General features: G+C 47.1%; 1 protein-coding gene across 1 annotated transcript in view; it reads right to left on the bottom strand.

Annotated features, from left to right (window-relative positions):
• LOC141212727 (uncharacterized) overlaps positions 1 to 1,117 on the bottom strand; it is a 32,607-nt gene extending 31,490 nt beyond the window's left edge. Inside the window, exons 1-5 of the mRNA XM_073665034.1 lie at positions 1,100 to 1,117; positions 863 to 1,042; positions 657 to 780; positions 476 to 573; positions 187 to 277 (exon numbers count right to left, since the gene is read on the bottom strand). Of these exons, the coding sequence (XP_073521135.1) occupies positions 187 to 277; positions 476 to 573; positions 657 to 780; positions 863 to 1,042; positions 1,100 to 1,117 (511 nt within the window). The remainder of the gene's footprint in view (positions 1 to 186; positions 278 to 475; positions 574 to 656; positions 781 to 862; positions 1,043 to 1,099) is intronic.
• Positions 1,118 to 12,335: the final 11,218 nt, after the last annotated feature.

Here is a 12,335-nt window from a genome sequence, read left to right as displayed (position 1 = left end):
TGAAGGTCTTGAGGACCAAAACAATTGTACCCGTGTTGGACTGCAATTAAATACATTAAAATTATGCCTGTTTGAGTGCCAAGTTTCATTTGCTATTTGAATGGACCCTACTTGTTCACCTATTCCAGCAGTGCTATTATCTGAGAAGAATCTGTGACTTCTCTGCATTTAGTGGTTACTACTCACCTGGGTAGTCATATGTAGGAATCTCCTCTTTACACCGCTCATCACCCCTCACATATGTCTCTGTAGTATTAATATGGGTCAGATCTTCAACCTGAAACAAATATTGTAAAAGTCACAGACAGATGAAGAAGTCACATCTATGATCAGCTCTAATCCTGCCATCTCCACCGTCCTCATTACACAAGTATAAAACATATAATACTGGTGGATAAAACAAGACTGAACACAAGACCTTCACAGCCATCTACACATCATAGGGGAGACCTCAAGACATCTTCTCTCCATCTACCTGATGATCCTGAGGAATATTGGGATCTTCTTGTTTACAGTCCTGTGGAAGAAGAGGACGGGGACATCTCTCTGGTGTTGTCCTCTTACTGGACAGATCTGGAGGAAACACATACAGGGACTGAATTAATTCTTTACATACAGATAATTATAGGTTGTGTGTATTTAGTCCTGTCTATTACCTGGTGATGTGAGGGACTGGGGAATCTCCATCATGACGTCCTTGTACAGATCTTTGTGTCGTTCTAAATACTCCCACTCCTCCATGGAGAAATAGACAGCGACATCCCGACACCTTATAGGAACCTAACAGATACAACGATACATTCATCCCCCGATCCCTTCATAGCGTTACTGTATAATGTCCCAGCATTCGCAGCAGTGTCACCTCTCCAGTCAGCAGCTCAATCATCTTGTAGGTGAGTTCTAGGATCTTCTGGTCATTGATGTCCTCATGTATCAGGTGATGAGATGGAGGCCCTGTGATTGGGCTCAGGGGTCTTCCCCATCCCTCAGACACAGGGTCCTGACAGCGCTCACTAGAGTTCTTCTTCACTACTGTGTAATCCTGGTTATGGAGAGACACATTAATAAATCTCACTCCAGACATTTCCCGAGTCCTCGCCTCTCCAGTTCTGTCCATCTGTTATTCCCATAGATAAGAATGATGCAATGTGACGTCATCAGAATCTCTCACCTCTCCAGTAAGCCGGAAGAGGATCTCTAGGGTGAGGTGTAATATCCTCTCCGCCATCTTGTCCCTGTCCATATCCATGCTTAATAGATGAATCAGAAAATTTTTCTTATTTAAAGGATCCGATATTGTAGAGACCTGAATGAGAAGAACATGAGCCGATGTAAATTCATAAAAATCCTGTGTAATAATAAAATCACTGGAGATAATAAGGGAAACATATGAGATTTACTATTTTATACTATTTAGTTTTCTTCTTTACATCTAGTAACGTTAGATCTCAGGTCTGATTCACACACAGAAGTTTGAGACATTTATAAAAGTTTGTTTGTAAGAACATCAAGATAGGAGGTATTTGATGCCAAACTCTCCATGTACAATGTATTTTTTTCTCTGGATATGATAGGAGTTTTTTAGCATTTTCATGTACCGGATTGGTGTATAAGACGACTTTTTAACCCCTGAAAATCTTCTCAAAAGTCAGAAGTCGTCTTATACGCCGGGTGTCATCATATAGGGCGTATACTCCTATACTCCGAATGTTGGGGGTATATATATATATATATATATATATATATATATATATATATATATATATATATATATATATATATATATATAATGTGTGGTGTGTGGGGGGAGCGGCAGCGGTGGAGGAGCGGGGCACAGGAGGCAGCAGCCACCTGCTGCAGCCTACACTGTCCCCGCTGCTATTGAAAATGAATATTCAGTGCTCCCCATGCCCATGGGGAGCACTGAATGTTCATGCTCTTTAATAGTGGTACACAGTGTAGCTACGCTGCGGCTCCTGCTACTGCCGGAATCACCTGTGCCGGCTGTTAAAGGACATGAATATTCAACCTCTCTCTACGCCCATGGGTGTGGGGAGGGGGTGAATATTCATGCCCTTTAATGAGCGGGCACAGGAGACAGCCGGCAGCAGCAGGAGCCGCAGCGCGGCTCCTCTGTGTACCAGCTATGAAGGAGAGTGAAGTCACTGCTCCCTGCGCACACAGTCCCGGCGTGGGGAGCAGTGACTTCCGGCAGCTGAGCTCTCCTTGTGAGCCGCGAATCGTAGTGACGTCATGCGCAGCTCACATGGAGAGATCAGTGCAGGCAGACAGGATGCAGTGCTGGAGGAGAGAGAAGAAAGTTGAGTAGGAGTGTTTATTTTTTTTTATGTGCAGCATAATGGGGATTAGGGGGACCATGCATACCAGGACAGGGATGAGGGGTGCCATGCATACCGGGACAGGGATGAGGGGTGCCATGCATACCGGGACAGGGATGAGGGGTGCCATGCATACCGGGACAGGGATGAGGGGTGCCATGCATACCGGGACAGGGATGAGGGGTGCCATGCATACCGGGACAGGGATGAGGGGTGCCATGCATACCGGGACAGGGATGAGGGGTGCCATGCATACCAGGACAGGGATGAGGGGTCCCATGCATACCAGGACAGGGATGAGGGGTGCCATGCATACCAGGATGGAGGGGTTCCATGCATACCAGGATGGGGGATTGCCACGTATAAAAGGAAGGGGGGGGGGCATATATACCAGGATGGCGGATATTGTCAGAATTGGGGGACATTACCCCTATACTAGTGTCAGCAGAAGACCCCCTCCCCCTTAAAAGTACATCGTGAACACATTTTTTTATCTTTCCCCCATCTCTCATATCTTCCCCACCTGATCTATCTATCATAATAAACGACATCACTCTTTCCGCTGTACCGACAATCCGCTGCCTCGGAGTAACCCTTGTCTCTGCCCTGTCCTTCAAACCCTACATCCAAGCTCTCGCCACCTCCTGTCGCCTCCAGCTCAAAAACATTTCCAGAATCCGTCCTTTCCTCAACTCTAACTCTACTAAACTGCTTGTGCATGCCCTCATCATCTCCCGCCTCGACTATTGCAACATCCTCCTCTGTGGCCTCCCTGCTAACACTCTCGCACCCCTCCAGTCCATCCTCAACTCCGCTGCACGACTCGTTCATCTCTCGCCTCGCTACTCCTCTGCTAAGCCCCTTTGCAAATCGCTTCACTGGCTCCTAATTGCCCAGCGCATCCAGTTCAAACTACTAACACTGACCTACAAAGCCATCCATAACCTCTCTCCTCCGTATATCTCTGAACTAATCTCGCGATATATTCCCTCACGTAACCTCCGGTCCTCCCACGACCTCCTTTTCTCCTCCACACTTATCCGTTCCTCACACAATCGCCTCCAAGATTTCTCCCGAATATCCCCCATCCTATGGAATTCTGTGCCTCAACACGTCCGATTATCCACCACATCCGGATCCTTCAGACGGAACCTGAAAACCAATCTCTTCAAGAAAGCTTACATCCTGCAATGACCTCGCTGCCTCCTCAACAACGCCGAAGCTACTACTACTGCAACCCCCCAACCTACTGTCTCCTCCCTATTCCCGTAGAATGTAAGCCCGCAAGGGCAGGGCCCTCTTCCCTCCATACCAGTCTATCATTGTTACTTTGTTTACTGTAGTGATATTCTTATTTTGTATGTAACCCCCATGGAATCAATGGCGCTATATAAATTAATAATAATAATAATAATAATTTTTTGCTTACATTTTTTTCTATTTTCATCCTCTAAAACCTAGGTGAGTCTTATGGTCCGGTGCGTCTTATAGTCCAAAAAATACGGTATTTATGGTAATTTATAAGCCCTCCCTGTCTCCAAGACTATCAGGGCGGTAGCACATCCCTCTGGACCGCCCTTGTATCCTATTACTGGTACCTCCTTCTCTGCCTCTCTGATCTCGCTCCTGAGGACTGCAGTGATGAGGTGAGGGGGCGCCTCACCGGGAAAGTGTAAGTGAAGCAAGCTGCAGGCGTCCCCCTCACCTCGTCACTGTAGTCCTCAGGAGCGAGATCAGAGAGGCAGAGAAGGAGGTACCAGTAATGATACAAGGGCCAGAGGGATGTGCTACCGCTCTGATAGTCTTGGAAAAAACTGTAAAAATCACTGCACACGTAGAGAGGTATGGTATGCTTTAGGTGAAACTTTATTTAAAGGGTGATGCTTGAGGCGACTAGTGGACGTTTCGGCCAACACTTGGCCGAAACGTCCACTAGTCGCCGCAAGCATCACCCTTTAAATAAAGTTTCACCTAAAGCATACCATACCTCTCTACGTGTGCAGTGATTTTTACTGACGGAACCACTGGCTCCCTTCACTAGGACCGTGCCTTTCCACTTTGTTGAGTGCTAGCCTTCATCGTTTCCACTGATAGTCTTGGAGACAGGGAGGGCTGGACAGGCAGGGAGAGCTGACCAATCCAAGCAGGATTTGTATACAACAACCAGCCAATCGCCGGTAAGGTTCATCACTTTAAAATTACCATATTGAAATCAAATCTGATTTTTTTTTTTAATTTTTACCGTATTTGCGTTAGAAGAGGGGTAGTCTTATACGGCGAGTATATCCCAAATCCTTTATTTTAACTGGAAAAGTTGGGGTCATCTTATACACCCAGTCGTCTTATACTCCGGCAAATACGGTAGGTTTCCATATATTACATGACAAACACCCCCAAAAAATACAATTGGGGATGGAGGTAGTGTGCAGACATTATACAGTGTGTGGGTGGATGGTGGTACTAGGGGGAACAGTATACTGTGTGTGGGGGCCATGAAAGGGGCACTGTACTATGGGAGCAATACATGATTCCTTCACAAAAACACCCTAAATATAACATTTTCAAAACAACCCCACAATTTGTGAATCTTCAGGTAAATCGCTATATAACCATTTGATTAGAGCTGATATTATTAAGCTAAAGTGTCTAAACAGACTTTCTTTCAAATCCATAAAGGGGCACTTTTCAGTGTTTGTCATTCCAGAACTGTGTGAGGATTATTAGAGGTGATAGTTTTCCCACCAATTAGAAGGGACACATGTGGATATTGGTGGTTTTTACTGGCTATATTTCTGGTGTGAATTACTCAGTAAAGTGCCCTTGTGTTAAAGGGGTTGTCCACTACTTTATATGATCCCTCAATGTATTCCCCCAGGGAAGTGTTTCTCTAAATACTTTGTGGTGCCTTTTCTGCCTGTGAGCGGCGCTATCACTGGCCGCTCACAGGCATCACGTGACCTCCCGGTTCAGCCGGCTCTGACATCTGATGTCACGTCATGTTCCGGCTGCAGCAGGGGGTACTCACTTCTGTGTTCCACGGTGGATGCTGGGCTGTGGGCGGGGTTACCCTGCGCATCACACCCGGTATCCACCGCGCACTCTCCCTCTCCTCATTTACTGGGAAAGCACGCGGTGGATGCTGGGTGTGACGCACGGGGTAACCCCGCCCACAGCCCAGCATCCACTGCGGGGAGCGCGTCACTGATGTCACACCTCACTTGACGTGACATCACGTCACGTGATGCCTCTGAGCGGCCAGCGATAGCGCCGCTCAGAGGCAGAAAAGGCACAGCAAGGTATTTGCAAAAACATTCTGGGCCCCGGGGGGATAAGTTGGGGGGTTCATATAAAGTAGTGGACAATTTCTTTAAAGTGGACATTGGACAAACACCACGATCAATTACAATCAGACTGAAGGAACATGGCTCCTCTATTCGGCTCTATGAGTCTAGGATGAGATCCACTGCGGCCCCTGCAAGAAAAAGAATGAAGAAGAGCAGAAGTTTGTTGAGACCACCGTGGCCAGACATTTCTCGGAGATGGTGATAAAAGTTCTGATCTCCGATGGTCGGTGTTAGAAGAGATGACCGCAGCGGATTCACAATCACAACGCAGTAAACTTCTACAGAGACGTGTTCTGGATTTACTCCCTAGAATCACTTTCTCCCAAGGGGTTAAATGACGTCTGTAACGTCAACGTATTTCTATGAAGCTTCTTCTCTGAACTTTATTCCTCTGTTGTCTGTCGGGGAGTTGTTTTCTAAAAAAAAATATTTTTGTGTGTTTTTTTTCTTTTAGTTTACTGGGTTTGTAATGGGGGTGCCTGATAGACGCTTCTCTAATACTAACTGTTACAATTGATAACAGCTGACAATACACAGCTGATGTAAACCCAAAAAATATTACCCCGGTTGCCAACATACCAGGGCAATTGGGAAGAGGCAGGCAAAGTGCCAAAATTTGTCGCATCTAATTGGATTTTCCAATTCTGGGGCTGCTGTGGACTGGTATTTTTAGGCTGGAAGGGGCCAATATCCATGGACCTTCCCAGCTGGATAATATCAGTCCCAAGCTGTTTTCTTTACCTTAGCTGGTCATCAAAAATAGGGGGGGGAACTCCACATCATTTTTTTAAATGTTAGACAGCCTCAACACATGCAGGGATTGCCTGTTTGTTAGGGAATCCTCACGTGTTGAAGCTGTTTAACAGCCGCAAATCATGCAGACACAGGGACTCGAACATAATATACGAGCGCTCCAATGATACTCAGTTGTGCTCGAGCGTGCTCGGTTAACCCCTTATCTAAAGACCATTCGCTGATCACTAGTTCTTGGCTCTTACCGAAAGACCCCCGCAATGCGATGCTCGGCCCACTGTCCTCAGAAAGTATAGTAGTTCAAGGAGAGTTGTTATAGGAGGGAGTGCTTAGATTAATGTCCACTCCCTCCCCCTAAATATTATAAAGTTGCACCCTTTAGTTACTTATCGGAGCATGTTCCCTCATCACTACCGATAACAAGATGTGGCCGGCCAATCGCAGTAATGCCACTAGAAAACATGGCTACAGCACTACAGTGTATGGCAGGCAATGCCCGAATGTATACTGGCCGTATAACAGACACAAGACATACGGGGGGCGGACTACAACTCCCCCGATACTCGATCCAGTAATGGAGAGATAATCACCAGTATCTACATTACTGTGCTGGAGCTAGGAGAGGAATAATGGCGTTGTGTGAGGACTTCTCTGGGCTTCTGTCCTTCATCCTGCAGTCGTCTGAATGGATCTAATGTGAACGGGAACCAGCTAAGCCGCATTCTGTCCACAGCTGTTACCTCACTGTTCACACCACACAGAGACCCCAAAAGAGTCTCCGTGCTGAAGGGGTTAATGCCCCCTGCGCCCAGTAATGGGGTCTCCATATACCTCCACCTGCAGAACCGTCACCACATATATGGCTGCTCTGTGCGCACAGGAGCTGTGATGAGGTCACAGGAGGGGAGGAGTCAGGGGTCACATGATCAGGGGCCTCAGTGGATGCAGGACTCTGCTGTGCTGGTTGTCATGGTGCTGGATGAGCTGAAGTTTATGTGTGGGGTCAGGAGGGGTTTACAGTGTGGATGTAGCAGAGCCGTGTGTTTGAGGCGTACGGAGCGGAGCCGCGCGTGTACGGAGCAGAGCCGTGTGTACGAGGTGTACGAAGCGGAGCCGCATGTGTACGAGGTGAACGGAGCGGAGCCGCGCGTGTACGAGGTGTACGGAGCGGAGCCGCGTGTGTACGAGGTGTACGGAGCGGAGCCGCATGTGTACGAGGTGAACGGAGCGGAGCCGCGCGTGTACGAGGTGTACGGAGCGGAGCCGCGTGTGTACGAGGTGTACGGAGCGGAGCCGCATGTGTACGAGGTGTACGGAGCGGAGCCGCGCGTGTACGAGGTGTACGGAGCGGAGCCGCGTGTGTACGAGGCGTACGGAGCAGAGCCGCGCGTGTACGAGGCGTACGGAGCGGAGCCACGTGTGTACGAGGCTTACGGAGCGGAGCCGCGTGTGTACGAGGTGTACAGAGCGTAGCCGCGCGTGTAAGAGGTGTACGGAGCGGAGCCGTGCGTGTACGAGGGGTACGGAGCGGAGCTGTGCGTGTACGAGGCGTATGGAGCGGAGCCGCGCGTGTATGAGGCGTACGGAGCGGAGCCGCGCGTGTACGAGGGGTACGGAGCGGAGCCGCGCGTGTATGAGGCGTACGGAGCGGAGCCGCGCGTGTACGAGGGGTACGGAGCGGAGCCGCGTGTGTACGAGGCGTACGGAGCGGAGCCGCGCGTGTACGAGGGGTACGGAGCGGAGCCGCGTGTGTACGAGGCTATACGGAGCGGAGCCGCGCGTGTACGAGGCGTACGGAGCGGAGCCACGCGTGTACGGAGCGGTGTACACAGCGGAGCCATGTGTGTACAAGGTGTACGGAGCCGGGTATGTACGGCTGTATACTCCCAGGTTAGGACGGAGACACTGCGGCTCCTTATCAGACTGTAGAAGAACTGACACTGGACACTCGGTAAAACTGCGCTCGGACGTCTCCTGTTTCTCGCACAGATATTGATAACATAAGATGGAGTCAGACGAACCCTCCTACAAAACCTGATAACAAAGTCATTACTACAGGACTGGATGAGAAAGGGATTTATTCTACAAGAAATGCTGGGGCCACAAATGAGAGAATCCGGGCCCCGTGGCTGGATACTCCGGCCTCCAGCGTGTTAGGACCAGACGGGGTCTTTGTCCCTGGAGCTTCTCTGCTCGGTATAACGAGACTCTGATCTTGTTCTTATAAAGAGGGTTGGAGTAAAATAGAAGCTGCCTGAATATGAGGACCTTGTCTGATCTCTATGTCCTTGTGTACAAAGCTATGGAGATAGTGCTATTCTCTGTATAATAGATGTGATGTCGCTGGAGCCCTAATATTTCTGTACAGGGGTCTCTGTAGTACAGTGTCCATTTTAGGATATGATCAGATATCAAAATCAAACATCAGAATGATGTTTGAGGCTAAATACCCTGTCTGACAAGTGATTCTGAAAAGTGATTTTGACAAATGACTTTTACAACTGTAATAATAATAATGAAACTCATTGGGACTTATGCACAGACTGCAAGCAAGCCAAATTCAAATGATGTTTGATTTTGATGTGTGAGTCTGATGTGTGACTTTCTTCAAACTTCAGAATGAGAATCACAATGACTTTTAGTCACCCTGAGTATTTTCATGGTGAATCTCATAAGACAAGAAAAGCTGCCAGCTCCTATCACTTGCCTGGATAGCTCAATGGTAAGGCATCAGCCTCTGAAACTACAGTGTCATTGTTCAAATCCCACTAGGAATATTATTATTTTTAAACTATGTCTGTTTAGCACACAAACTACAGAAATTATGCAAATGTACAGTCACTTGGAAATAGATATGTAGTAAATTAGTGCCTCCCAATTTAGTTTGGCTATGTAATTTACCATGCAAATAGACAACATGTCTGAAACTCTTAGCACGTCAGGATGACAATCAAAATGTCAGATATTAAAAGTAAAACATCCCTGTAGTTTGTGTGCTAAACAGGCATAATTTAAAAAAAATAATAATAATATTTCTATTGGGATTTGATCTGTGACACTGTAGCATCAGAGGCTGATGCCTTACCATTGAGCTATCCAGGCAAGTGATAGCAACTGGAAGCTTTTTTGTCTTATGAGATCAACCATGAAAATACTCCGGGTGACTAAAAGTCATTGTGATTCTGATGTTTGAAGAAAGTCACACATCAGACTCACACATCAAAATCAAACATCATTTGAATTTGAATATACCACAAAAAGAACCAGACTTTGATATAAATCATGCTAACGCCCTTATTAAGCATTTTATTTAAAAAAACAGAGTGATTACACATGCCGCAATTTTTGTGAAAAAGTATAAATCCATTTATTTTACATATATGCTGACAAACAATTAAAAACAGTTATTTAACAGACAGTGAACCGTAGTAAATGATGAACTGATCAATTGGGGTGGTTTGCAGGTTTACAAGTGTATATCCTGAGTGGCATTAACATCAATCAAATCACATTGCAGTAAACAGTTTAACACCAGTCTTTTTTAGTAATCAGAAGGGCTTTATCTTCCCCTCTCCACGGGAGGTAGCAAACAGCAGGCAGAGAAAAAAAACAGTTACAGTTTAACAGCACATTATATACATATCTCAGTCTATGCCTCGAGTGCAATCATGAATGCAGGCTGCAAACTATCAGTGCTCATGTACCCAGTACACAGTTACCCTGTGCTGAAATCTCAAACCCCAGCTAGTGTCACCTCACTGAATCAAGCAAGAATATCTCATTTTGCGGTGTTGAATCATGTATTACATGCTATTACCGGTCAGGAAGGCTGTTAGGACCCACTTACCACGTGACCCCTGGCCCCAATGCGCATTTCGCACTAGCTTCCTCAAGGGGGCGTGGCTATTTGAATTTGGCTTGCTTGCAGTCTGTGCATAAGTCCCAATGAGTTTCAATCAGGTTTGCACTGAAAATAATATAACTCTTAGGTCCTACTTCAACTGAGTTATTAGCTCAGTGGTTAGTGCACTGGTGTCTGGATACAGAATTTGGGGTTCAAGTCCCAACAGTGACTTTTTATTATTATTATTACAGTTGTAAAAGTCACTTAAAATCACTTGTCAGAATCACTTGTCAGACAGGGTATTTAGCCTCAAACTGACATCATTCTGATATCTGATCATGTCATAAAATGGACACTGTACATGTGTGTGATGTCGCTCCTCTCCTCTCTTTCTGGGTGTTTGTAACAGGATAAGGGAGGATGAAATTTAGGATCACAGTGTGGAGCCATTTTGTTGGTGACTGCCAGTGATACTGACAAGTATAGTGTCACCGAGGACGGCCGGCCGCGCCAATTCTGTTAGTGCTGCTCTCTGTATCATAAGCTGCGGTTAGATACTGTCGTTGTAGTCCTTCCAAGAATTTGGATTGAGATAATTATCTCCAAATCTGCCATTTTTGGTTCAAATTAAATAAATAAATACGATGCATCGGAGAAATAAAATAACACACAGCCAGTGTCTGAGTGTACAATTATTGTCTGCCTTCAGAACCCAAGCAACAAGTATTTTATTACACCCCCAGAAGAAAGGGGTGGCTAACATTGCCTAAGAAAGAAAGTATTTTAATTGGAAATAACAGTCCTTGAAAGCAGCTCTGTCCAATTTACTATACTTTTAAAAACAAAGGAAAGCTTAACACGAAGACAGCTCTATATTTCATACAATGCCGTGTTATCACTTTTATGAGTAACACTTATAAGACTAATATTAAAATATAAAATTATCAAATATATATATACGGTATTTTTCAGACCATAAGACACACTTTTTTCCCCCAATATTTGGGAGGAAAATTGGGGGTGCGTCTTATGGTCCGAACGTTACCTACGGTGGTGGTGAAGTGGGATTGCAGGGCCCTCCAGGATCGCGGTGGTTGTAGCAGCGGCAGCAGAGGTGAGGCAGAGCGGCTGGGGCCGGGACCTGTGCCCGGCCGGTACAGGGGCTGGGGCCAGTGTCGGGCTGTGAGCGTCGTTGGGTGGCGAGGCAGTGCGGCCTGCGCAGGTTTCCGGTGTGCGCAGCCATCTTTCTAGAGCTGTGATCTACAGGAAAATGGCCGCCCGAGCCGGCGCATGCGCAGACCGTAGCTCTGGCGGCCATTTTCCTGTAGATCACAGCTCTAGGAAGATGGCCGCGCACACCGGAAACCTGTGCAGTCCGCACTGATTCGCCGCTCACTGCCCGGCACCTGCCGCAGCCCGGTACAGGCACCAGCCCGAGGTCCCGGCCTCAGCACGGTACAGGCCCCAGTCCAAGGCCCCGGGCTCAGTCCGCTACAGGCCCCAGCCCGAGGCCCCGGCCTCAGCCCCAGCCACAGGCCTCAGCCCCAGCCACAGGCCTCAGCCCCAGCAATCGGCCAGGCTGAGGGCCTCAGCCAGGCACAGGCTCCACAGCATCTGACCTCTTCTGCTGCAGCCGCCGACTTCCTGAGGGACCCTGCCTCCTGTGACCCTCGCTTCACTGCCCCCCAGGTAAGATACCATACCTATTCAGACTATAAGATGGACCCCCATCTTATAAAAAATATTTTTTTCTATTTTCCACCCCAAAATATAAGGGTGCATCTTATAGTCCAAAAAAATACGGTAGGTAGATTTAATTGTCTAAAATAATAATCAAATCAAAGTATAAATATTTACCATAACAATACGGAGTGTTACACACAGTGGGATTATTCACAGCACATGATACACTACACATATCTAGATATAGGGCTCAGTGTAGTGTATCACATGATGGGATTAGATACACCAGTCCGGGGCGTATTGCACACAATGATGGGATTAGATACACCGGTCCGGGGCTTATTGCACACAATGACGGGATTAAATACACCG

The sequence above is a fragment of the Phyllobates terribilis genome, unplaced genomic scaffold (assembly GCF_046119375.1).
Source record: "Phyllobates terribilis strain yellow unplaced genomic scaffold, ASM4611937v1 Scaffold_183__1_contigs__length_3771566, whole genome shotgun sequence".
Taxonomy (NCBI): domain Eukaryota; kingdom Metazoa; phylum Chordata; class Amphibia; order Anura; family Dendrobatidae; genus Phyllobates; species Phyllobates terribilis.
The sequence above is the reverse complement of the archived record's forward strand: the minus strand, read 5'-3'. Positions and strand labels throughout refer to the sequence as shown.